Genomic DNA, 26,929 nt, shown 5'->3' with positions numbered 1-26,929 from the left:
ATTTCAAATATTAATGCACTAAAATAACTAAAATTATAACTGAAATAACAATTAATAAAAAAATATATAGAAATACTTAAGATAAAACAAAAACTAATAAAAATGACAAAAAAACATTTTTTTTTTACAAAATAAAACTTTAACTTTGTTAAAATTGTGAATGGATAATACAAAATAAAAACTAATTTAAAATAATGAAAAGTCTCAAAATTAATAAAAACAAAATATTTTCTTTGAACATTACTTTACTTAAATGTTAACTGAAATTAAATTAAATATAAAAAATATAATTTTTAAAGTCTCAAAATTAATCTTCAAAACCATTTTCATTACTTCAAACAAACGTTAACAGAAATAAAATTACATACAGAAATGTTACTAGTTGATTTCACTAATTAAAAACCAGCCAAAGAAACATTTTAATTTACTTTAACTTGTTACACTAAAATAACTAAAATTAAAACTGAAATAACAATTATATAAAAGTATTCAAAATAAAAAAGACAAAAACACTATAACTAAAAAATATTTAAAATGTAAAAAAATAATTTAAATATTTTAAAAAGTCTCAAAATTCATCTTGAACATTTTCATTACTTGAAATAAACATTAACTAAAATCAAATTTAATTGTAAAATTCCATTGAATTGATTTGACTAGTTAAAATCTACCCAAAGAAACATTTAATTTTCATTTAGTTAAACTTAAAGGACTAAAATAACTAAAATTAAAAACTAAAATAAAATGTAAAAACTACACAGACATATAAAAAAAAAAAAAAATATATATATATATATATATATATATATATATATATATTTTTTTTTTTTTTTTTTTTTGTGGAAACAGTGATACATTTAGGATTATTATTTGATTAGAAAGAAGAACAAAACGTCTGTAAAATTATTGTCTTTATCTTCACTTATGATCAATTTAATGCCTCTTAATCAAAGTATTCATTTCTGTGGTTACTGTAGTAACTATAAGGCGTATAGTTTATTCTGACTAAAAGTATTAGTATGTTGCTAACATAAGAAAATAATATATAAAGATTTAAAAACAACAACAAAACAATAGTATTTCAATGATACTTAAATAACACTGGTTGTTCTATCATAGCTCTGTTCTAAAACCTATAGTCAGTTGTATACCTAGACAGCATTTTATGCAATCAAAGGTGCTTTTGAGTGTGAATGTGTGTATTAGCCACATACCCAGATCTTGAACGTGTGCTTTCTCCTGACCCTCCATATATAGTAGGCTGTAGCCGTTCCATAACTCTGTTAGACCAGCAGGACAAGTGGGCACTTTCGCAGTCTGGCTGTGCTTCACCAAAAGGAAGCCAGAGGAAAGTGGTCTAGATGGACCCTGATCTCCAACAGGTCCTGGGGGTCCTGGGATTGAAAAAAAAGAAATGTATGAACAAATGATTGTTTTGATGAATGAGTGACTCTGGATAAAAACATCTTCTAAATGAATGAATGCAAATGTAGTGGATGAATGATGGCAGGAGGAAAGAAGATACAACAGTGTCAGGCTCAGTTGAGTCAAAAATTACTTTGTTGTTTATGATACACACAAACATACCCTGAATGCCACTTTCTCCTCGCTCGCCAGTCTCTCCAGCGTTTCCAGGTGGTCCGTCTGGTCCTACTAGCCCACTAGGTCCAATTAATCCACTTTCTCCTTTTTGACCCTTTGCACCTGAACAAAAATAGGCAGTGTTCATCCAAACACAAACAATTCAGATTATTTACTTGCCACTGTTATGTGCTTATGTAATTTATATTCATATATATATATATATATATATATATATATATATATATATATATATATATATATATATACACACACACACACACACACACACACACACACACACACACACACACACACACACATATTGCTTATATTACTTTTACATTTACAAAACGGTGGTGGAGAATTCACTCAAAAATTGCTAATCACTTTCACAAATTATGAAATAAGTAACACTGAATTCAATATAAAATTCTGAAGTAGAAAGAATAAAATAGTATTTTCTTGCAAAAAGTACTTCAATAATCTTTGTTAATCATTTTTACAGTTTTTTAGTATATTTCTATTTTTCATTAAAGTTTATGATTTCTATGATTAATACATATATATAGCTTATATATATATATATATATATATATATAAACTTTAATTAATATATTTGTATTTTTCATTGAAGTTTAAGGTTTTTATGTAATATTTAAATTTTATTAATTTCAGTGATTAAAAAAATATATTTCAATAGTAATATTTATGTTGTATTTTAATTAATTTGAATCTAATAAAATATATATTTTATTATGAATATTATTTTATATTATTAATTTAATATAAAATAAAAAATTATATAAAAAACATCACAAAAAACTTTTTTTTGGAAATTCAATAAAAATTAAATATTAAAAAACTAAAACAATTTCTCTTCATTTAGTTTAACTGCACTGAAATAACTACAAATAAATCTGAAAAATAACACATTATATAGAAATATTTCAAATAAAACAAAAACTACTAAAAATGACAAAAACACAACAATTTCTAAATTTAACGAAAAACAAACACTAATTTAAAACATAAAAAATTAATAAAAAAACATTTTCATTACTTTAAATAAACGTTAACTGATATAAAATTAAATATACAAAAAAACACTAGCTGATTTCACTAGTTGAAAACCAAAGAAACATTTCTCATTTTCATTTAGCTTATCTTAAAATAACTAAAATTATAACGGATTTTTTTTTTTATAAAAATTATATAGAAATATTTAAAATAAGAAAACTAATAAAAAAAATCTCAAAATTAACCAAAAAAAAAAAAAAAAGTCAATACTTAAAGTAAATGTTAACTGAAATAAAATTATACATTAAAAATGGTTCATTTCACAATGATTCAGTTTTTTTATTTCCTTAAACTTGCTTACACTGGAAAACCATGGCGGTGAAAAAAATGTTGCTCAAAAATTGCTAGTCAATTTCACAAACAATTGCAAAAAAAAACAATTCACTGATATTTTCACATATTTTTTCTTTTAAAACGTGCTTAATCTACAAAGTAATCTTTGTTAATCATGTTTTGTTAAACATGATTTCTATTTTTCATTTAAGTTTAGGGTTTTTATCTAATATTTATTTATTTTAATTAATTTCAAACAGCAAGAATGATTTACAATTTAATTAACCATAACAACTCAAGAATGGGAGACATTTCATGATCCTATGAAATAAACACCCTGCTGTTAAACTGATTTGTACCTTTCGGACCCCCAATGCCATTAAATCCAGGTTCACCATCTTCACCATCTGGGCCAGGAGCACCACTAGCACCAGTAGGCCCCCGAGGAGGGTAGCAAGAAATATCAGGACGTCTGACAGACCCAGGCTCTCCTTTTAGTCCTACAAATGCAAAGAGAAAAAGAAATTGAACATGATGGTAAATCACAACATTACTGATTTACAAGATGGTTAGCTTGATGATCTGAAGGCTCCAATGACCTGGGTCCCCTTTGTCTCCTTTTGCACCATACAGTCCTGGGGGCCCACAATCACCTTTGGGGCCAGAAGGTCCCGGAAGGCCCATAAGTCCACACTGTCCTGTTTCACCTGTGGAATAATAATAATAGAACAACCTGATCAAGTGGCCCCCCAAAAATTTAAACTCATAAGCTAAACTTTTAATGAATGTTATTTTTTTACCTTTTGGACCTTCTAGGCCGTCAGACCCTCGCAGACCACTGGGCCCACGGGTTCCTCTTTCTCCTTTATTCCCTGGTGACCCAGGATAACCCGAGTCTCCAAAATCACCATTCTCTGTGAACACACTGCCTGACTCTCCTTCCTCTCCCTTGGGCCCTGGAACAGCAAAACATAAACCTTATGTGACCCTGGACCACAAAACCGTCGTAAGGGGTCAATTTTCTGAAATTGAGATTTATACATCATCATTATGATAGGACAATATTTGGCCGAGATACAACTATTTGAAAATCTGGAATCTGAGGATGCAAAAAAATCTAAAGATAACTGAACTCAGCTGTGATAAACCACAGTTATGTTTTAACAAGGGGGGGGGGGGATTTTTTTCCCCCTTCATAAAAAATCCCTTCATTTAAAGACTGCATGTTGTGTTTACTTGTGTTTTCTTTGATTAATATTTCAATTTGTTTGATGATCTGAAACATTAAAGTGTTACCAACATGCAAAAAATCAGGAAGGGGGCCAACACTTTTTCACACCACTGTACATAATACATAATTCTCTGCATAAACACATAGCCTAAATAGGCACATTACATCTTGTCCTTTTGATTTGCACACATCATGACCACACACACCTGGAAATCCATCTGGCCCAGTGTAACCCCGTTCTCCAAAAGGTCCAGGTTTAGGAGTTTTACATTCTTCACCGCGAAAACCTGCAGGACCCATTGGACCAGGGTCTCCTATTAAAAAAAGTAGAAAGGCAGTAAAAATTACAATGAATGTTTATATGGTGCATATGTTTAGCAAAATGCTCCTCTCTACAGTTTTTCTAGCTGAAGTTTATGGTCACTGAGGTAAATGTGACATTACATTATTTACAAGCTGTTACCGCAATGACCTGAATATAAGCCAACCCTGGTTATAAGACGACCCCCATTTATTAATAAAACACAAGATTTGGTTTTCAAAACGCCTTTTTCCAAAAGGTATATCTTAAGAAAAAACATATGGTTTTATATATTGAGCTAACGTACATTATGCATTATAACAAATGTCTGCAGAGGGCGCCAATGGCCTGACGATTATTTTTATACTTTGCTGCGTGATCTAATCCTTGTTTAATATTGACTTAACGACATTTAATTCAAAAGTCCACTTAATCTTTAATATTTAGCCATTTCTTTATGATAGAAAAGCTACAGCCACTGGCATTTGTTGAATATGTGAACATTGAAATGCAGAGTGAGGGTTTATTTTGAAATCACGATAAGCAGTTAGCATATTGAGAAAGATATCAGCACACATTGCGTTGCCAGATCAACGTTATAATAAACCCAAGCCCACAACAACATGCAAAGATGGAATTTGAGATGCTCCAAACATGTAAATGATAACTGTTTGTGAGTCGCTCTGACACGCACATACATAACCTGTGCACATGAAAATAATTAAAACACATATATTATATATATTTTGATTTCTTAATACCATTATGCTTTGTTAGTATTTTAAATGGGTTTAATATGCGGGATATGCCACTTCCGGTATTTTGCAGATTACTCGACATGGGCCAAATACTCAAATAGAATTGAGGAATTGTTGCAGCCCTAATGAGTTATGTACCGTTGAACCCATTCTGTCCTTTTGGACCTCGTACACCTGGTTGTGAAGGGCCTTGCAACCCTGGATCTCCTGGAATGCCCTTGTCTCCACTCCCACCTTTATCGCCCCTATCACCATTTATTTCTGGTCCTGAAGGACAATGAAAGACAGAGTGAAGGCCATGGATGTTTTCATGTTGGCAATCTCAAAAAAAAAACAAAAAAAAAAACAACTGAACGAATCTCACCTCGATATCCCTTTTCACCCTTGTCTCCCCTCAGGCCGTCCAGTCCATGGAGCCCTGGGGGCCCCGCAGGTCCTGAAAGTGAAAAAATTTAGTTTAAAATGTATACATGATTGTTCTAGTTTTAAAATTAGTGGCAGGATCAGTCTGTTTGTAAATAGCACAGGTAGTCAAACCTCGAAGACCACCACATCCTTGGTTTCCTTTAGGGCCTGGTGGACCTGGAGGCCCCACAGGACCTTCTGGACCATGTCTTCCACATGGACCTGGGGGCCCAACCACTCCTGGAAGGCAGAAGGTGCATCAGTGTGGATTTAAGAAGATGTTTATTCACAGTTGTGTGTATCTATCTATTTAACAATGGGTATTTTACCTTGAAGCCCAGTCAGACCATTGTTCCCAGGTGGTCCAGGTGGACCGGAGCTTCCTCTAGGCCCTTGCGGACCAGGGTCACCAAATTCTCCTTTGTCGCCAGGGGAAGCTATTGAGAAAAAGAGAAAATGAATGATTCTACAGCTTTGTTGTTTTTTTCCCCCATGCATTTCTGTATTATAGAAATACATATTACAGTACAAGAATGAAAGAGATCAATAGGGTGAACATTACCTGGTGCGCCTCTGTCTCCACGTGACCCTCTCTCACCTGATGGTCCTGGCTCACCAATGGATTCACCTTTGTCACCTATGACAAGGAGGTTTTGCAATAAATATCACTTATTTGGGGTTAAATGTGAAGATTTAATATAATATGATTGTGTAATTGTTTTATGGGTGATAGGTCTGAATATGTACATGCATACCATTCAAAGGTTTGGGGTCAGTACGATTTATTTTTTAAAGTAAGTAATACTGACCTTAATTTCTCACAAATGACAGTAAACACTTATACTTTGCTAGAAAAATATTATTAAGCAGCAAAACAATGATAATGTTTTCAACACAGATAATAATAAAAATTTTGTTTCTTGAGCATATTAAAATGATTTCTGAAGGATCATGTGGCTTTGCCATTGAAGGAATAGATTATATTTTAAAATATATTATAATAGAAAACACTTAAAATATCACGATATTAGCATTTTCTTAAATGTTTCATCAAATAAATGCAGCTTTGGTGAGCATAAGAGACTTCTTTCAAAAACATCAAAAATGTTACCAATCCTACATTTTTGAGGGTTGTTTTGGTTTGAGTATGTGAGGATTTAAGAATTGTATTTTACCTTTAGGACCATCAAACCCAGGGAAACCAGGGGTTCCTGGCAGACCAGACAATCCAGGATCACCCTACCAAGAAACAAGCATTAATAGGTATGGTTTACATACAGTCAAAACAAAATGTATTCAGACACCTTCAACATTTCTTAGATTATCACAGTTTATTTGCTATAGTTTAGAAAATGGTTATAAAATATGACACAGAGTTAAACTGTGTCAGAACAAATTCATCTTGATAATGTCAGATAACTTGGATAAAAAGGTATGTAATTGATTACAATCAACCGTTAGTATGACAATATTTACACAACTATCTACACTTTGTTGACCAGTTAACAAGCAATGCTTAATTTGTTCAGTCTGTGGTGTAAAAAGGTCACATTAGCAATAAAAAAAAAACTTAAGCAAAACAATTTTTAAGTTTAAAATTTCTTCAGTTTAACTGGTAGTCCAGTGTATGGGTATAACATGTCACATATAACTTTATTTTGTTATCCTCACTTACATAAATGAGTGTCCTGCACCCACTAGTAATAAATATCAAAAATATCAATCTCAATATCAAAAATTATATCTGGTTTCTGAATAATTTTTGGTTTGACTGTATAGTCACAGTTACATTAGTCCTGTTTATGTACGTCTGTCAGGACACTCAACCCAACAACAACATTCAAATAATTTGGCAAGAATTAACTTAAGATTCATATTTAAAAAAAAAAAAAAAAACTTCCACTCACTGAATCACCATTATCCCCTGGGAACCCTGCAATTCCCCTTGGTCCACGTTGCCCACGTGCGCCAGGCACACCGGCCTGCCCAGGAACACCTGGTAATCCACGCTGGCCACATTCAAACCCAGGAGGTCCATTACGTCCCGGATACCCTGGTTGTCCAGGTGGACCTAGGTCACCCTTATTACCTGCAAGTAAACCACATGATCTGGTGAAGTTTTTTTTTTCTCCCAACCAATATAGAATTTGAGTATCTGTTACAGATTTACCCCTTTCTCCAATGACACCATTCTGCCCATTAGATCCGGGTGGTCCTACATGGCCTTTCACTGGCACTGAAATCACATCTCCCGGAGGTCCTGGAGGCCCACAGCATCCTGTAAACAGTACAGAAAACATATAAGAACATGTATATTTGAAACATGCTATAACTGTCATCATCACATTAGACCTGACCTAAAGCATGCCAATACTGAATTTCACAGTGTTTTAAAGTACCTTTCTGGCCCTTGGTTCCGTTTATCCCTGGGCAACCTGGATGTCCATTGAGACCCCTAAAGCCTTTCGGTCCAGGAGCCCCTAAAGGGCCACTCTTTCCTAAGTTGCCAGGAAAGCCATCTTGCCCAGGAAATCCAGGCAAACCTGAGTTGCAATACCAGATAACAATTGAGAATCACATGACCCACTGATAGCCTCTTTGTATTTATCTCTAAATATCTCTAAAAATATTAAATTGGAAATTACAGAAGGTTGCTCCAGTAGGAAAAATGATGGATTAAAAGCAGGGGTTGTAAACTTCTTAACAGAATGAAGATGTGTAAATTTTTCTTATTTTGCCTGAATATAATTTTTTTGGCCATTTAGTACTGCCCTTCAGAAGTTACAGAATACTTACAGAAACTTACATGTTTCCCATAAGACAAAATAAGTTACATTTGCTCTGATCTTAAAATGAAAAAGTTTACACCCCTTATTGCATCATTTTTCTTTCTGAAGCATCAGTGAGCATTTGAACCTTCTGTAATAGTTGCATATGAGTCCCTCAGTTGTCCTCAGTGTGAAAAGATGGATCTCAAAAATCATACAGTCATTGATGGAAAGGGTACAAATACACAAAACGTTGAAAAACAGCAAACAACAAACAAACAGCGGGCAGTTTAACTGTTCAGGACAAACAAGGGACTCATGAACAACTATCACTAAACAAAAAAACAGCTGTGGATCATTCAGGTAAAATCAGTATTAAGAATCAAGTGTATGTAAACTTTTGAACAGGTTTTTTTTTATAAATTCAACTATGATTTTCTCTCGTGGACTATATGTAAATGTATTTTATGTGAAATATCTTATTCAGGTCAGTACTAAATAAAAAAAATAGCATGCATTTTGTATGATCCCTGTTATTTTGCTAAAATAATTAACATTTTGCAGATTCTACAAGGTGTATGTAAACGTTTGACCTCAACTGTATGTTCCAGTTAATCAAAATGTTAGCAATTTCTTTAAATGTCACATGACAGGTTACATTTATTGAATGAACATCCGCATATAGAGGCTTGTAGAAGGACTCTTTACCCTTTGGTCCAGGGTTTCCAGGGTTCCCACTATCCCCTTTTAGTCCTGAAGGTCCCTGAAGACCTGAGTGTCCTTGATTGCCTGGAAAACCAGGCTTACCACGTTCTCCTTTGGCTCCAATGCCTGGAGATCCAGCCTCCCCAGGTAATCCTCTCTCTCCAGCGCAGCCTAACACAGAAGTGTGACATTATTATGAGAATAATCTTAAAAACCTCCGGTTGACAAAGTGGTCTCTACTCACCTCTCTGTCCAGTGAAGCCTGGTGGTCCTTTATTACCAGGTGGCCCAGCTTGTCCTTTGGCACACTGCTCTGGTCTCCCACCTGGGCAACCAGGTGCTCCTGGTGTACCATTCAATCCCTTTTCCCCTTTTCTACCAGGAGGTCCAGGACTTCCAGATGAACCTGCAGAAAAAGTCAATTAATATGGATTATATTAGCAGTTAATGAGCTTCCTGTGATATTTTCAGGACTAAAGCCTAATAACCATTAAATAAAAATATGTTTTTTATATCCTGTTTATTATCAACTCTTAATGTTTCTATGTGGTACCTTGCAATCCAGTTGGTCCAGGAGGTCCAGGGACACCTTTAGGGCCCTGACATCCCTGCATCCCATAGGGCCCTATTGGTCCTGGAGCCCCTGTAACACTGTCTCCAAAAGACCCTTTCAGACCCTGGGGTCCACGATTACCAGGTGTGCCAGGTGAGCCATTAATACTGATGCCATCTGGGCCAGTTTCACCTGGATCTCCTGAAGATCCAACTGGACCTGCGGACGAGATTGCAGGGATATTAGATTTTTGTACTTCTTACCTTGATGTGCTTTAGTTGAGTTAATACTGTGGATAAATCTTGCTGATGAAGAATAATTAATAAATGCATGTTGAATAGAATCATATTTAGAATGTTAACAGAAATGTTTTTTAATACATCAAAATCTTATACTATATCCTCTACCTTGAAATCCTGCTACCCTACTATCCCCAGGGTTTCCACTCTCTCCCTTAGGACCACGTGGTCCACTTGGTCCTATGCTTCCTGGATTTCCAAGCTTACCTTTCTCACCTGGAAGAAAAAAAAGGTTTTGGTCACTGTATCTGATAACAGTCAACAGTGCCGCAATATTTCGCAGCCCTTTTATTTTTTATTTTTGTAGTTTAAGAAAAATGCTATTTATAGAAATTTATGAATCAAAAATAGTCTAGCTTTATTAGTTCAACACACATTTTGCTACAAAACATCAATAAGTAGATCACCAAGTCTGACTAATCATATTTACTAAGGGTGTCAATATTAGTGGAAGGCACTGTATGTATATATATATATATATATATATATATATATATATATATATATATATATATATATATATATATATTTGTGTATATAAATTTATTCTATATATAAATTGTTTAAATATATTTTACCGTTTAAACCACGCCTTCCTTTGGAACCAGGAGCTCCAGGTATGCCATGCCCACAAGGCAGTGTATCACCTACCAAAAAAAAGAAAAATATAATAAAATAAAAATCAACAGTTAAAACATGTGCCTCACTAAAAAGTATTTTTTTAAATTCTCAACTGACTCCAAACTTTTGAACAATATTGTACGTTACACATTAACAAATAGCAACATTCTTCATTGTGAAATTTGTTTTCAACAAAATGTATACTGTAAACAGCTGAAATTCTGGTTGGATAGTAATTTGTCATAGCAATAGAATATAAATCTTACTCTGCACTGTGACTCTTACCTTGAATGCCTTTAGGACCAGGGGGTCCCATCTGGCCTTGAGGTCCTGGCTCCCCTTGTTGCCCTCGTCGCCCAACTGACCCCATCATATTTGGGCCAGGAGGACCAGTCGGACCTCTGCAGCCTTTCACACCAGGAGCTCCTGGACACCCCCTGTCACCTAACGAACCGACAGTACTATCTCCCTGGAAAGGAAAAAAATATAAATAAATTAATGACTGTAAATTACTGTACATGTGTCAAAGATGTTAAGATGTCCACGTCAAAAGAAATTTACAAAAGTGATTTTATGTCCATAGAAAGCAAACTGAATGTAAGTAAAGTGTCTACTTTTAAATACGTTTTTGGAGAATGAAAAGTCAAAATTTGGTTGATATAATGTTACATTGTCATTCAGTGTAACACAATATTTATGTAAAAATTCAAACATGCTTATTCTGACTTGTACATACTAAAAAATATAAAAGTATAAGGAAGCAATATTAAATTTTATTGTCTTTTAAATGAGTAAAAAATTCTTACTGGCAATTGGGCAAAACCTAGGATAGTGGCAATTTTAAAAAATATAGAATTACAACTAATTCGTATTTGGGGTGAAAGTAATATGTTTTTTAATATGTCATAAATTGATTTTTGTTGTAAATATGCCTGACAAGACTGTTACACTGAATAACATTTTAGTGGGTATCTTCTGTGAATTAGGGCAAAATGTATGATATTTATTTTTTGCTCTGAAAAACAAAACAAAAATGCTATTAAATCAAACAGAAAACTTTTTATTATTTTATTTTTATAATTTATTATTTTAATATTTACACTTATTGTTTTTATGCTTAAACCCTTTTTCGTCTTTCACCCATATATAAATCATCTGAAATTAATATGAAAAGAAGGTTCAATAATAATGTCCATTACCATGACTTTAAGGCTGCATTTATTTGGTAAATATACAGTAAAATCAGTAATATTGTATAATATTTTTGCAATTCAAAATAACTGTTTTATATTTGAATATATTTTAAAATGCAATTTATTCCTGTGATGGTCTTCAGTGTTACATGATCTTCAGAAATCATTAATATGCACAGTGCACAACTATCTATGACTTATATATAATAAGTCATATAAATAATTTTATAACTCTTTACATGTCTTACCAGAGGTCCAGGATCTCCAGGGGTACCCATCTTCCCATCAGCCCCTTTCATCCCATTATACCCTGGTTTTCCAGATGGTCCTTCAGATCCTATGTCACCTTTCTCCCCTTTAACATAATGCAAAAAATCCATAACAAGTTCTAATAACTAAATGTCAGTTTGTATGCAAAATAAAGATGAGAGATTTGATAGATAATTTAGGAAAATCTGAAATGTAAAACTTTAAATCAAAATGATAAAGAAAATTCATTATAGTTTCTATATCAGGCATTTAACATCATAACAGTTCCTGCTGTATTATAATATAGACTTTATCCTTAGATGTTAGACCATTCTTTGTGCATCTTAAAATGTAAAAAAAATAAAAATAAAAATAAAACTGCAAATATGCTTCACCCTTTTTGGCCATCATCATAACCTCTCCTTTCTGTCCTTTAAGCCCTCTGACACCTGCAAAACCTCTGGGACCCTGAGAAACAACAAGGGACACAAACAAATAGAAATCATTAAATACACACACACACACACACACACACACACACACACACACACACACACACACACACACACACACACAAGCAAACACGATAAACTCTTTCTTCCCTACAAGAATTTTAACCAGGTTTACGTACAGTTACACCTGTTACACCCCTCTCTCCGCAGGGTCCGATATCACCACGAGGACCCTCGAACCCTTTTGGCCCAGGATCACCAGGGACACCCGGAGGCCCTTGCGGGCCAGGATCGCCAGGTAGATCACCAGGGGGCTCACATGCACATGCCCCATCAGGACCTGCAAGGATACTTGGGTTAGAAAAGATGCACCCTTTGCTGCCTTCTAATAGATACTGATGCACACCACACATAACTTTACAGTTGGGACAAAAGCGAAAAATAATCAGCACCATGGACAGCACCAGAAAAGATGCTCCTATGGCTCTGCACATTTATACCAATCATTCATACAGATTCCTTTGCCTGTGTGTTCAATTAATACATATTTCTGCTAACTTGATAATGCTTTCTTTGAAAACCCGTTTCCACCACTGAATTAAAAATAAAAAAGACAATTTCATCTTGCAATTCTGACTTTTTTTTCTCTTAAAACTGCATAACACAAACGTGCAATTCTGAATTTTTTTTCTCAGAATTAGCAAATTATAAAGTCAGAATTGTGATATAAACTCGAAATTGCAAGTTATGAAGTCAGATAGTTATAAACTTGCAATTGTGAGAAAAAAAGTCAGAATAATTTTTATCTTAAAATTCAGACTTTTTTCCTCGCAGTTTATATCATGCAATTCTGAGAAAAAAAGTCAGAATTGTGAGTTTATATCTCACAATTCTTACTTTATAACTCGCAATTGCAAGATTATGTCTCTCAGTTCTCGCAATTATGACTTTTTTCCTCAGAATTAGCATGTTATATAGTCAGAATTGTGAGATATAAACTCACAATTCTGAGAAATGAAGTCAGAATTGATATAAACTTGAAACTGCAAGTTATAAAGTTAAAACAGTTAGATATAAACTTGCAATTGTGGGGAAAAAAGTCAGAATTATTTTTTATCTTTATTTAGATTCTGACTTTATTTCTCGCAATTGAGTTTATATCATGCAATTCTGAGAAAAAAGGCAGAACTGTGTTTATATCTCCCAATTCTTACTTTATAACTCGCAATTGCAAGATTGTGTCTCTCAGTTCTTGCAATTCTGACCTTTTTTTCTCAAAACTACATGATACAAACTTGCAATTCTGACTTTTTTCTCAGAATTAGCGAGTTATAAAGTCAGAATTGTGAGATATAAACTCGCAATTCTGAGAAATAAAGTCAGAATTGTGATATAAACTTGAAATTGCAAGTTATATAGTCAGAAGATATAAGATATTAGATATAAACTTGCAATTGTGGGAAAAAAGTCAGAATGATTTTTATCCCGCAATTCTGACTTTAATTTATTTCTCACAATTGTGTTTATATCATGCAATTCTGAGAAAAAGTCAGAATTGTGAGTTTATATCTTACAATTCTGACTTTTTTTCTCAGAATTGCATGATTTTTTTCTCACAATTGCGAGAAATAAAGTCAGAATTGTGATATAAACTCGAAATTGCAAGTTTATATCTACCTATTCTGACTATGTAACTTGCAATTTCGAGTTTATATCACAATTCTGACTTTATTTCTCGCAATTGTGAGTTTATATCAGGCAATTCTGAGAAAAAAAAGTCAGAATTGTGAGTTTATATCTCACAATTTTTACTTTATAACTCGCAATTGCAAGATTATATCTGAGTTCTCGCAATTCTGACTTTTTTTCTCAAAACTGCATGATACAAACTTGCAATTCGGACTTTTTTTCTCAGAATTAGCGAGTTATAAAGTCAGAATAGTTAGATATAAATTTGCAAATGTGGGAAAAAGTCTGCAATTCTGACTTTGACTGATATTAGACATGTCTTTATTGTCACTTTTGTTCAGTGTATTATGGTATTAATTTCTTAAACTTTTGAACAGTAGTGTATACATCTACAAAAATCACATTGGGACCAGTTGATAAACAAAAAAGAAAAAGAAAAGAAAAAGCAAGAGGAAAAGAAGAAAAAGCTAGTTCTGAGGAAATAAACACGACACTGTTTCCAGACAACAGTCAGTTTGATATTTTGAATATAATGAAATAGCAATCACACATGTATATAAATCTTCATATAAATATATTTAATTGTATAAAAACTCACCTTTTCTTCCCTGAACACCTTTTAATCCAGGAGACCCTCTATTTCCAACCTGTCCAGCATCTCCACGCTCACCAGGCATGCAAGCGTAACCTATATCACAGACAGATTCTCTCATCACAGCTGTATTCCTTTAGAAGAATAGCTCTTAAACTGTCAAAGTTGCATGTCTTACATATTTATGTATGATGTATATGTTGTATGTTATGTGTATAGATAAATGTTTGTAGCATGTGACAGTCAAAACATTGTGCTCACCGCAAACTGTTCACTCGAAACACATGATGAGACAAATGTTGACACCATAACAGGATGGACAAACACACAAAGACATCATGCAAGCAGGCAAACAAAGAAGAATGACATGCTTTGAAAGACACACAGTAACTTCAGTGATGATGCACACACATGTACATTATCAATACTGTCAACAAAATGAGACATAGGTTAGTGTGTCGACACTAAACATGCTAATTTTTACTAAGATTAATAACAAATGAAATGAAAAGACTAAATATATTACCTCGATGAAAAAAGACAATCATAAAAGTAAACAAAGCATTATTGGAACTAAATAAAACACATGCTCTCAGTGTTTAATGGTTTTCATTTCTAACTAACATGCATTTTATACAGGTTTGTACAGATAGTTTGATGTGACTCAATCACATCTGTTTGTCAGGGCTAGTTAAGACAGACAATAAAAAATGTAACAATTTCTGAAAAAAGGAAAAAAAACATATCTACTCACCAGGATTCCCAGGAGTTCCTTTTAGTCCTTTGGGTCCAGGAGGGCCCCGTTTTCCAGGTTCCCCTAGAGGAGGAGTGATCATATGTTAATAAATTATATTACAAACCATAAAAATCTTCTCTCTCTGTTTTGACATTTAAATTAAAAGAGTGAGAAAAAAAGTACACTACTGTATTTTTTTTTTTTAGAAAATCGATTAAAGACATCAGAAAAGACATTGTTAACCCTCTGGGGTTCTTCGGTCACTTTTGACCGGAATTTTTTAAATAAAAAAATTTTAAAAATCGTAGCTTCATCGGAATGGTATGAAACCTGGTGACTTTTATGGTACTTGGTATATGAACACACAAAAAAATTGGGGACAGGATTGGAAAAGTCTAAGTGGTCGTAAAAAAAATAGTCACACTCGGGGTCTTCGGGTCAAAATGACCGGCCATAGGAAATGAATGGGAAATTGGCAAAAATATGAAAATACAGAGTTTTTTTGTGCATACAATCTACAAATCAGCCACAATCCAGAAAAAAAGCACACAACTGTGAAGGGGTGACTCTCTAAAACATCAAGAGTGCAAAACACTACAATACACTCACACACACACACACTTATACACACAAAAACACACGCACACACAAATGAATGTGTGTCATTTCAAAAGCTAATTTTGGGAAATGTGTGAAATAGAGGCAATCAATGTAAGAAATAAAGCACACAGCAATGAAAGCATGAGACTGTAAGCCATCAGAGTTCCAAAATAGACACACAGACACACATACACACACACACACACACACACACACACACACACACACACACAGGGAAATATGAGATTGGTGAGACTGTAACAGAGGAATGTGAGACTATGAATCAAATAAAAGGGAGACATTGGATCCAAAATCCAAAAGTCACACACCATGTCACACACACACACACACACACACACACACACACACGGAAAAAAGATTTCAAAACAAGCATCATTTGCTCAAAGTGCTATATGGAGACACTCTGTTGTGATTTGTCACAACCTGATCTGTAATCACAATTAGTATGTAAATAATATGTAATTATAGTTAGAATGATATTTAAAACAAACTTTTTTTTCCTCTATTTTTTTTATTTACTATTTGACAATTGTTATACTTTTCTGTTATTTTAGATTTATGTTCATAATTGCTGTTGCCTTTTGAATAAGAGTTACTGTTCATTGAATATGTAAAAAAAGAATGCACATAAAATGTAAATAGGGTTAGGATGATTTTTAAAATATTTTTATTTCTCTATTTTCCATTTAATGTTTGATAATTATACTTTTGCTGTTATTTTGTTGCCCATGCTGTTGCTGTTCATAATTCCTGTGTTAAATAAGAGTTATTGTTTATTGAATTTTACAAAAAATTATTTAAATCAAAATGTTCATTATAAAAAGGTTACAAAATAAAAAAAAATGGTATGACTGAAAGAACGGCATTTTTATTCAGTTAGAATTAACAATGCTTTCCATTGTTTCTCTTTCTAATGCAATGTTCTGGTTTGACTGTATTATAAAGTAAAACTGGCACTTCAAATTACCAGTTAAACCAATCAAACAAACAAAAAACTTGGCAAATAATAAAAAAATAGTCTTTGATAATCTAATTTTATATAATAAAATCCACAACCTGAAAAGGCATTGGCAAATATGTGCAAAAACAACTAGAATTCACAAATCCTTCTATAGAGAGCATTACATTCATCTAGTGGTTAAAATAGGATATTGCCTGGTAATTATGCTCACTACGCCACCAGATGGCACAAATCCGACTTCAAAAAATTATTTTCTATAGGCCAGGTATCTACTTTAAACTAAAATACAGCATTAATTAAAAAAGAATAAAAATTATATATATTAAAAAAAATTCTATTATATTCAATGGCAAAAAATAGATCATAATTGTAGCATAAATATTAATTATTATCATAAAATTCTGTCAAAACACGACAGAAAAAAAGAAAAAATATTATTGAACAAAAATACATTTGATTGATTTTACTGAAAAAAAGGAAATAATGATTTCAGGGCTCCGGTCACTTTTGACCGTGAGGGCCCTGAGTGTGACTGGTCGGGGAAGAACCCCAGAGGGTTAATGTACTTGTTAATGACATTGTAAAAATATACTATTTCAACGGTTTTAAAATTTCTATGTCTTGAATCCTGAAACAAACGTAAAACACTTTCCACAAACCAGTATATATGCATTATATATTTTTTTAATATGCAGATATTTAAATAGGATTATGAATAAATCCACATCTACCTACAGGTTTTGTATCCCTTAGTTATTTTTAAAAACATTTACAATTATAGACTTTTTAATCTCTACACAGAGTACACACTGAGCTAGACAAGATGAGCACTTGGGGTTAAAAAGTATATAAATTGTAATTTTTTTTTTAAATAACCAATCATTTTGCTAGATAAAACCCTTCTTTCCTCAGCTGTGATTTTTTTAGAGCCATTTTGGAAGTTCAAACTCAGGGGCACCATAGAAGTCCATTATATGGAGAGAAATCCTGAAATGTTTTCCTCAAAAAACATAATTTCCTTACAACTGAAGAAAGAAAGACATGAACATTTTGGGTGACAAGGGGATTAGTACATAATCTGTTTTGTTCTGAAAGTTACATTATAATACAATAATTCTTTTGAAGCATGATAATGTCTTTAATATGAGTATTGAAACTTATTTTGGCAAGCAACATAAAAAAATCTAAAATATTACCATAATTTAAAAGTGACCCGAATATTCTTCCGGGGTCACCTTTTTCTCCTTTGAGTCCATTAAGGCCCTGCAGACCAGATTCACCCACTTGACCTAAAAGCAGAGCAGTGTTAGAAAGATATTCGAGAAAAGAAAGAAAAACAGACACTAAGACCATAAAAGCAGACATTTAAGATCATTCACACCTGTTATAGATGCTCCTGGATCACCAGGGGGTCCAGGTATACCCATCCTCCCTCTATCCCCAGGTGGTCCGGCTGCACCAGAAAGCCCAGGATCTCCAGGTTGTCCTACAGTAGACAAAAAAACCCATTCAATTTTATAATACACAAAAGTGAATACTTTTTAAATTAAAAGATTAAAAGCAAGTAAAAACTAAAGTGACACACTCTTCATGGTACATGGCACATGTGTTTGTGTGCTTGTTCTAATGTTAGCTATATTACCCATCATTTGGTTGTAATAGTACTTTGGGCTTCCAGGAGGTCCAAAGTCACCTGGCAGGCCCTGTCACACATTCACAGCGGCATTGTCAGCGAGCAAATGACAATACACCGAAAGTAGATAAGCATTTATTTCATACAACGCATAATCTAGTCAGAATGAGTGTTTGACCTTTGGCCCTGGGTTGCCATATAGACCAGGGAGACCATTATCCCCACGTATCCCCTGTATATGTAAAAACATAACGTTAGACAGTGTAATTCAACAAACCTATCCATTTTAAATAAATAAATCAGTATTAATAATTGATATTGATTAATAGGTGCACCTTAAATCCTTGAAAGCCTTTTCTGCCTGGATATCCAGGCACGCCCTATTGTAAAAAAACAACAACAACAACACGCATAACTAGATGGTTATTGAAATGGTTATTAAATTAGTTCATTCATTAAATTAGATTATTGACTCTCTTTTAAAATGTAAGGGCTCGTGGATGCAGCTGTGTTTTAGGTTAAAAAACGCATTCGATCTGTAATAACAGACAAAGCAATAGTGACCACTAAAATAAAAAGCAGTTACTCACACTTGTTTTGTGCAACATTGCTATCGGATTTAATAAAGTTGACACTACATTATCTTTTAGTTTCAATCTTTATGAAAATCCTGTGTCGAATTGTGCTTTGCTTATAAACAAATCCGCAGTAAAATGAAGTGAACAAAGGACCAAGTTCTTACTGACGAATCTGGATCTTCATTAAAAATAACATTTTTAATATTAGGATCAGAAGAAAGGCAATGCAAAGACTGTGTTCTTGCTTGTGTGAGTGTTTTTAGACTAACAAGAAAGTTTTGAGGTCTTCAAATATACAGGATGTTTTTATAGTACAGTAACCTCTTACAGTGAGGGAAAGAAATAGTTGATCCTCTGCCGATTTTGTATGTTTGCCCACTGACAAAATGATCAGTCTATAATTTTAATGTGAGGTTTATTTGAACAGTGAGAGACAGAATAACAACAAAAAAATCCAGACAAATGCAAAAAAGTGATAAATTGATTTGCATTTTAATGAGTGAAAGAAGTCTTTGACCACTTTGCAAAACATAACTTAGTACTTGGTGGCAAAACCCTCGTTGGCAATCACAGAGGTCAGATGTTTCTTGTAGTTGGCCACCAGGTTTCCACAATCTCAGGAGGGATTGTCCCACTCTTCTTTGCAGATCCTCGAACCTTCAGCTCCCTCCATAGATTTTCTATGGAATTAAGGTCTGGAGACTGGCTAGTCCACTCCAGGACCTTAATGATTTCAGTCATTGTCATGCTGGAATACCCATTCACGAGGGAAGGAGGTTCTCGCCCCGTTTATTGTCCCTTTGATGCGGTGCAGTTGTCCTGTACCCTTAGCAGAACAGGACACCCTCATAGCATAATGTTTTCACCTCCATGTTTGATGGTGGGGATACTGCTCTTAGGGTCATAGGTAGCTCCTCCTCCAAACACCGCAAACTGAGTTGATGCCAAAGACCTTGATTTTGGTCTCATCGGACCACAATACTTTCACCCAGTTCTCCTCTGGCAAACTTCAGACGGGCATGTACATGTGCTTTCTTGAGCAGGGGGACCTTGTGGGCACTGCAGAATTTTAGTCTTTCACGGCGTAGTGTGTTACCAATTGTTTTCTTGGTGACTATGGTCCCAGTTGCCTTGAGATCACTGACAAGATCCTCTTCTGTAGTTCTGGGCTGATTCCTCACTGCTCTGATGATCACTGAAACTCCACAAGGTGAGATCTTGCATGGAGCCCCAGACCGAGGGAGATAGACAGTTATTTTGTGTTTCTTCCATTTGCAAATAATCGCACCAACCGTTGTCACCTTCTCACCAAGTTGCTTGCCGATGGTCTTATAGCCCATTCCAGCCTTGTGTAGGTCTACAATCTTGTCCCTGACATCCTTGGACAGCTCTTTGGTCTTGGCCATGGTGGAGAGAATTGAATCCGATTGATTGATTGACAGGTACATTATGCAGGTAACAAGCTGAGATTAGGAGCACTCCCTTTAAGAGATTGCTCCTCATCTCAGTTTGGTACCTGTTTAATAGACACCTGGGAGCTAGAAATCTTGCTGATTGATAGGGGATCAAATACTTATTTCACTCATTAAAATGCAAATCAATTTATAACTTTTTTAAATGCATTTTTCTGGAACTGCTAAAACAAGAACACTGTTAAAATAAACCTACCATTAAAATCATAGACTGACCATTTCTTTGTCAGTGGGCAAACGTACAAAATCAGATTTCTCAGTTCATGACCCCTTTAACTCATACTTGCATAATCTAAATATGTGAAATAAGGGAAATATGATGCTAGATACTCATACCAGCTATAGCATCTATATGTGAGGTGTTACTGGAATATTGTAATTGGTTAGTACAATGTTTTAAATTGATTGAGTTGATTTGAAATTCTATGTTTCTATGTTTGCTTTCGAGTGTTATGATTGGTTGAATTTTTGTTATCTTATAGTTTGTAGTCTTATCTGTTGGTTTGAGGTGTGGATCGTCTGGATTTTGGTGTTGGTTTGTTCAGTTTATTTGTAAACTTATGAATTATCTTACTCTTGGACCAGCTATTCCAGGTACGCCTTTCTCTCCTTTTTCTGCTGGAGGCCCAGCTAAACCCTGAGAAACACATAAATCAGGCATGTGATTGGCTAAGGACAAAAAAGCAGGAAAATATACTAAAATATACTACTTATTCTACACATTTAAATACTTTTTAAAGACCTGAACAAAATTTAATTAATAAATAAATAAATAATTAAAATGACTGTAAAAAGCATGAATTACAATTGAGATGCAGATTTCCCAAAACAAAAAAGATTTCTTAAATTATAAAATTCACATTCCAGCCTTCAAGAGTCAAAAGTATCAATTCTTATATTAATTTAAACAATTATTGTCAATCAAGTATTATATTAATTAACATATATTTTATTGCCTTGATTGTTTAAATTTGTATAACACATGATCTTGTCGATCCATCAGATAACATTTACAACTCTACGTGTTTGGTGCTTAAAACCATGGACTGATTTGTTTACATTGGTCTTTTTGACAACAGTAGACGTTCGAGCTGATAAAAAATCTCAGATCATTCTCTTCCAGCAGGAGGCGCTATCAGAATGATACACAAAGCAGCGCCGCAGCTGACTTTGAAACGTGCAGTGCTCATATTTATTCAATGGATAACCTTATAAAGTTCCATCGCAATTCTTGCCTTTTAGTCCCCACATTTAAGACCACCTGAAATAATTAGTCTTTCTTAACCCCTAATAACACTACAGTCATCAATAAATATGAAGAGCTTTATTTCAAGAACTGACTTCCAAAAACCCTTAGCCTACACAAAATATGTTTCTTTTTATTTTGCAGAAGAGAAATATTAGGGAAGTAAATTAATATCAGCATATGAAGTATATTCGTCTATCATTGTCTCTTAGAGAATGTGCACATTAGATGCTGAAAGCGCTGTTTTTACTTTCACTTTAATATATGCAGTTTTCACGTTGCTTGTGTGATATCCATTGGCTCACCGTCGTGGTTTAAAATATAAATATGTATAAAAATACAGTATAAAAAGATATATTTACAATATTTTGCGACGTAACCCCAAAATAATGCATTTTCCATCAACGTTTTTCACTCACTGAAAGCTACATCTGTCTGCCGATCTTTTCTCTCCTCACTGCACGGAAGATTGCACCCAAACGCTGACCATAGTGTGCTTGATATAAATGTATTTATTAGAAATAGCGTTTGGCATTTTTTTTATTATTATTATTATGTCAAAAGCTTTCACGGTCCGCATGGACGCATCTTGCGGTCCGGAATCATACTTCGCCATCCGCCATTTGCGAACGGTCGCAAATACGTGACATAGGTACATTTTCAGGTCGAAAAATCCGGAATTCCGGATTAATCCGGAAAAATCACATCCCTGATAAATGTCTGTAAAACCACATTAACCGAGCTTGAACTAAAATCAACCACATGTCAAGTTTTGCTACACTCTTGGAAATAAAGGTTCCAAAAGGGTGTTTTTGCAATGATGTGAAGAAACAATTTTGGTTCCCCAAAGAATCTTTCAGTGAACAGTTCCTAAAAAAACATTTTGAAAAACATAAAAAAACCTATAATAACAACTATAAAGAACCTTTTCTGCATTTGAATGGTTCCATGGATGTACAAGGTTCTTCATAGAACCACTGATGCCAATAAAGAACCTTTAATTTTAAGAGTGTGTGTTAGTTCAAGTTATTAGGACTAACATATTTAAATAAATATGCAGCAATACTCACATCTAGGCCAGGTGCTCCACAAATTCCTTTCTGTCCTTTCAACCCCTACAAAAAAGTTAGAAAAATCCACCATCATTGGATCCTTGGAAGCTGCCTGGCATCCTTATAAAATCTTAGTAATGAAAGTAATGAAAGTTCTACCTTATCGCCTTTTACGTAGTCTTCTGGTTTGGGCTCAACATATTCAAATGGACCTGGTTCACCCTTAATACCCTGGTCCCCCTGTAAGAGAATCATGGTGATATGTTAAACACTAGGGATGTAATGATATTAACAATATCGTGTTATCGCGATAGTGACAATATGAAACGATATAGGTATTCTGGGCAAAAAGTGTATATTTTAAAAATATTCTAACATAACAGGTCTTGTCCAAACAACTGTGTTTTGGACTATTATGCTTTGGCACAGTATCTGTCAAACAAACTTAAACCAAAAGCACAATATGGCTTAATCAGAACGGCTCCGTTCACAGTGAATGCAGTGAACTCGTTTACTGCATGTGATGTGAGTTTAATGCGCGTTTGGGAACGCAATGGCCACCAGATGTGCTTTATTTTCGTGGCAGATTATTACAGCATTTCACTAGATGTTTTTGTAAGTCTGTTTTCACTGAATTGGAGTTTTCCTTCAAAATAAAAGCTCTACTGCCATTTTCGTCAAAATAAAAGTGCAGAATGAATTTCTGCCATCTAGCAGTTTAAATGGGTAACGTTACTGCAGTCCAAATTCAAAATATCTCTTTCAAGTGTAGAAATGAGGAAAGAAGTATTCTAATGTCCCTGCTGTACTGTAAAGCAAAAATAATATATTTATGAAATATTTTTATTTTTTCATTTTTTACAGTGCAATTGCTTTACAATATATGGCTGTTTCTGTCATAGGAATAACAATAATATAAAATAATTAAAATAATTGTTGTTATTATTATATTTTATATATTATATTTGTTTGGCTTCTAAAACACCAGTGTGAATGTAATTTAGACTGAGACAGTATATCTCTAAAAAGTGGACTGAGTCCCCTTTAAAGTTCAGGTACAAGTCATTTCACTGACTTAAGTTTTGTAAGTTAAGAACATGGGTTGGAGCTCTTAATTTTGAACTCTAAAAATCCATTAGATAGAATAATTTTTCATGTATGATGTAAAGCCAGTACTGCCATGTGTGTTATTTACCTCAATTCCTTTTAGTCCAGGCAGTGATCTTCCGGGGTCTCCCTATGGAGAAACAGAACATGATATCATTCAAGAACACTTAAAATAATCTAATAGCAGTCAGAGAACAAGCAGAAGTGCATGTTAAATGAAAGATGCTAGAAGTCTCTTGAACAAAGATTTTCAAATCGAAGCTAATAAACTATAAACTTCAGATTCTCTCAGTGAATCTTCAGTTTCACATGCAAAACTCACCGGTAGGCCTCTTTCACCTGGTAGTCCTTGTAAGCCCTAACATTAAAAGGATGAGCATAAGAAACTTCTTAATTTTTTTTTTGAAAATTTTGAATATTGCAAAAAAAACTAAAAAAACTAAACAAAAACAGAAAGTCTCAGAAATTGTGACAATGAACAACTGTTGCTGAAATAAAAACCAAAAATATGGTCTACATAATAAAATGGATGAATCAAAAATAGTGAAGAGTAAATGCTTTTCTTACAAGTAATCCATCAGGTCCCACTCGTCCTGGTAGACCTTGTGGACCAATAACCCCTCTCAGTCCCTTTGTGCACAGGCAAACAGACACACACAAACAAAACAAACCTAACTAATAAATAAAACTGCACTGATAATTATTACACTAAATTAATACATTACAGCTCATATAAGAACTGCTTTTTTTGCACTTACTTGTGGTCCAGGTATTCCAGGTAGTCCATTAACACCCTGTAAATGAGGACAACAGAATTGTTGTGCAAGAAATCAACTGACACAGTGAAAGTTGTCACATAAGTAATTTTGGCATTGCTCACTCTGAATGCAGAATATAGTCAGTAGTAGAGTTGGGGTACTCGGACTTGTCACGGACTCGGATGCATTTTGACTAGGACTTGACTCGGACTCAAGCTTTCCGGACTCGGGAATTATTGCCGAGTCCAGGGACAGCTGATGGAAATTTTACCGACTCAGTGCATTATTACGAAAGTGACATTCAGTATTCGCACGTGTTTAAAAGTCTTGCCAGAACTTGAAATCCTGCTGGTTTCTTTGCATACACAAACACCCAATGTGTGCTCACCGAAAGCCTCTCAGTCAGCTTGCAAATGCTGCATTAAGTTTTCTTTTGCATTGCTACACACTTACACGAAAAGTTGTGAAAATGCATGAAAAATGTTCAAAAATGTCAAAATGTTATGTCTTGGAGAGTACTCATGCAAATGTAGTTGGTTTTGTCTTGAGTGAATTTAAACAGTTGGGAGAAATACAGATGTGTCACAATATATGATCTGTGCGTCTGGTCTTAAAGCAACAGCAACGTAAACCTGCTGCAGCAGACTGCGTCATATGAAATTTACCTATTTTATCTCACAATTCAGAATTTTTTTTAATATGTTGTTTATATGTTGTATTTTAGACTTCATAACTCAAATTAACTCAACAGAAGCAAGTCTGTCAGTTCTGAGGGGAAAAATGTCAGAAGTCAGAAGATTTAAACTCATGATTTTGAGTGGAAAAGGGAGAATGTCATTTCTTATCAAAATTGTGAGATATAATCTCGGAATTGTGAAAATAAAGTCAAAATTTCGAAATTTACTCTTTTATTCCGTGGCCTCCATAGACTGCTACTTAAAAACTGTCCCCTTACAGCCTCATTTTCATCCAAGAAAAAAAAAAATCTAAATGCCATCTACTCTGTCTAAGGTCTTACCATTCGTCATATAAAAACCAAAACACAGCCAAAATCAGAGATAAGAGGTGAATTTTCTGCTCCGCAGGTCTCATTCACTAAGCTTCCTACCCACCCCGTTGAATTTATACATTTACTATATAACAGCAAATAAAGTCCTGTCCTGCCCTATAATTTTTCACTCTGAAATATGTCACAATACATAAGTTATAACTTCTGTTACATGACTTTAAAGTTTGCTGAGCAGGACACTAATTATGAGATGGTGTGAAATCAAAAATCCAAATGGCAATATGCAATAGAGGTTTGCTTTTTTACATTTAAATTGTCATTGCCTTATTCTAGTTGTAAAGGTTAAAACAAGGTTAAGATACTGACAAACAGTAGTGTTTAGTTGGACTCGGACTTGAGTCCGACTCGGCCCATTTTGGACTCGGACTAGACTCGGACTCGAATGGTTAAAGACTCGGACTCGACTCGAACCCAACACTAGTCAGTAGTAATTCAATGTACAGAAAACACACAATTTTTGGCATTATACATACAGGTGTTCCAGGAGTAAAATATATTCTGGTAGAGGCGTCTCCTTTGTATCCTTTTAAGCCGGGTAGACCCTGAAACAAGCAAAAAAGGAAGATGAACCCAGTTAACATGAAAAATAAATTACAAGAATATAAAAGAATATAAAATCCAAATACTATGTAGATTCATTGTGTTTTAAGAAGAAATTCTTCCAACGTTTCTCATACCATGGGTCCTGGAAAGCCAGGTCGTCCTGTCTCACCACTCAACCCACGTTCGCCCCTGGTTCCATTACAGCCATCCTTCCCTGGAAGCCCAGGAAGACCACCAGGCCCTGGATGACCCTGGAAGATGATTACAATATAATATAAAATTATATAATATATTATATTATATTATATTATATTTTAATATATTATAATATAATGTCACTTACAGGCACTCCATCTAATCCAGTGTAACCTCTATCTCCTTGATTGCCCTAATACAAAAGAGT

General features: G+C 34.1%; 1 protein-coding gene across 1 annotated transcript in view; it reads right to left on the bottom strand.

The window, feature by feature from the left end:
• Nucleotides 1–26,929, bottom strand: part of col4a4 (collagen, type IV, alpha 4) — a 43,815-nt gene that overhangs the window by 4,956 nt on the left and 11,930 nt on the right. Inside the window, exons 4-42 of the mRNA XM_073818362.1 lie at nucleotides 26,870–26,914; nucleotides 26,661–26,777; nucleotides 26,457–26,525; nucleotides 24,915–24,950; nucleotides 24,724–24,786; nucleotides 24,245–24,286; nucleotides 23,209–23,289; nucleotides 21,326–21,388; nucleotides 19,037–19,081; nucleotides 18,880–18,933; nucleotides 18,711–18,771; nucleotides 18,450–18,554; nucleotides 18,265–18,357; nucleotides 15,505–15,567; nucleotides 14,757–14,846; nucleotides 12,649–12,809; nucleotides 12,413–12,485; nucleotides 12,017–12,123; nucleotides 10,861–11,044; nucleotides 10,533–10,601; nucleotides 10,063–10,170; nucleotides 9,656–9,874; nucleotides 9,347–9,508; nucleotides 9,106–9,273; nucleotides 8,029–8,172; nucleotides 7,800–7,907; nucleotides 7,537–7,718; nucleotides 6,805–6,868; nucleotides 6,192–6,266; nucleotides 5,959–6,066; nucleotides 5,762–5,869; nucleotides 5,589–5,660; nucleotides 5,363–5,491; nucleotides 4,372–4,479; nucleotides 3,735–3,890; nucleotides 3,534–3,641; nucleotides 3,294–3,434; nucleotides 1,588–1,704; nucleotides 1,215–1,394 (exon numbers count right to left, since the gene is read on the bottom strand). Coding sequence (XP_073674463.1) covers nucleotides 1,215–1,394; nucleotides 1,588–1,704; nucleotides 3,294–3,434; nucleotides 3,534–3,641; nucleotides 3,735–3,890; nucleotides 4,372–4,479; nucleotides 5,363–5,491; nucleotides 5,589–5,660; nucleotides 5,762–5,869; nucleotides 5,959–6,066; nucleotides 6,192–6,266; nucleotides 6,805–6,868; nucleotides 7,537–7,718; nucleotides 7,800–7,907; nucleotides 8,029–8,172; nucleotides 9,106–9,273; nucleotides 9,347–9,508; nucleotides 9,656–9,874; nucleotides 10,063–10,170; nucleotides 10,533–10,601; nucleotides 10,861–11,044; nucleotides 12,017–12,123; nucleotides 12,413–12,485; nucleotides 12,649–12,809; nucleotides 14,757–14,846; nucleotides 15,505–15,567; nucleotides 18,265–18,357; nucleotides 18,450–18,554; nucleotides 18,711–18,771; nucleotides 18,880–18,933; nucleotides 19,037–19,081; nucleotides 21,326–21,388; nucleotides 23,209–23,289; nucleotides 24,245–24,286; nucleotides 24,724–24,786; nucleotides 24,915–24,950; nucleotides 26,457–26,525; nucleotides 26,661–26,777; nucleotides 26,870–26,914 — 4,078 coding nt within the window. The remainder of the gene's footprint in view (nucleotides 1–1,214; nucleotides 1,395–1,587; nucleotides 1,705–3,293; nucleotides 3,435–3,533; nucleotides 3,642–3,734; nucleotides 3,891–4,371; nucleotides 4,480–5,362; nucleotides 5,492–5,588; nucleotides 5,661–5,761; nucleotides 5,870–5,958; nucleotides 6,067–6,191; nucleotides 6,267–6,804; nucleotides 6,869–7,536; nucleotides 7,719–7,799; nucleotides 7,908–8,028; nucleotides 8,173–9,105; nucleotides 9,274–9,346; nucleotides 9,509–9,655; nucleotides 9,875–10,062; nucleotides 10,171–10,532; nucleotides 10,602–10,860; nucleotides 11,045–12,016; nucleotides 12,124–12,412; nucleotides 12,486–12,648; nucleotides 12,810–14,756; nucleotides 14,847–15,504; nucleotides 15,568–18,264; nucleotides 18,358–18,449; nucleotides 18,555–18,710; nucleotides 18,772–18,879; nucleotides 18,934–19,036; nucleotides 19,082–21,325; nucleotides 21,389–23,208; nucleotides 23,290–24,244; nucleotides 24,287–24,723; nucleotides 24,787–24,914; nucleotides 24,951–26,456; nucleotides 26,526–26,660; nucleotides 26,778–26,869; nucleotides 26,915–26,929) is intronic.

This window comes from Garra rufa, chromosome 14 (assembly GCF_049309525.1).
Source record: "Garra rufa chromosome 14, GarRuf1.0, whole genome shotgun sequence".
In the NCBI taxonomy this organism is placed as follows: Eukaryota; Metazoa; Chordata; class Actinopteri; order Cypriniformes; family Cyprinidae; genus Garra; species Garra rufa.
The sequence above is the reverse complement of the archived record's forward strand: the minus strand, read 5'-3'. Positions and strand labels throughout refer to the sequence as shown.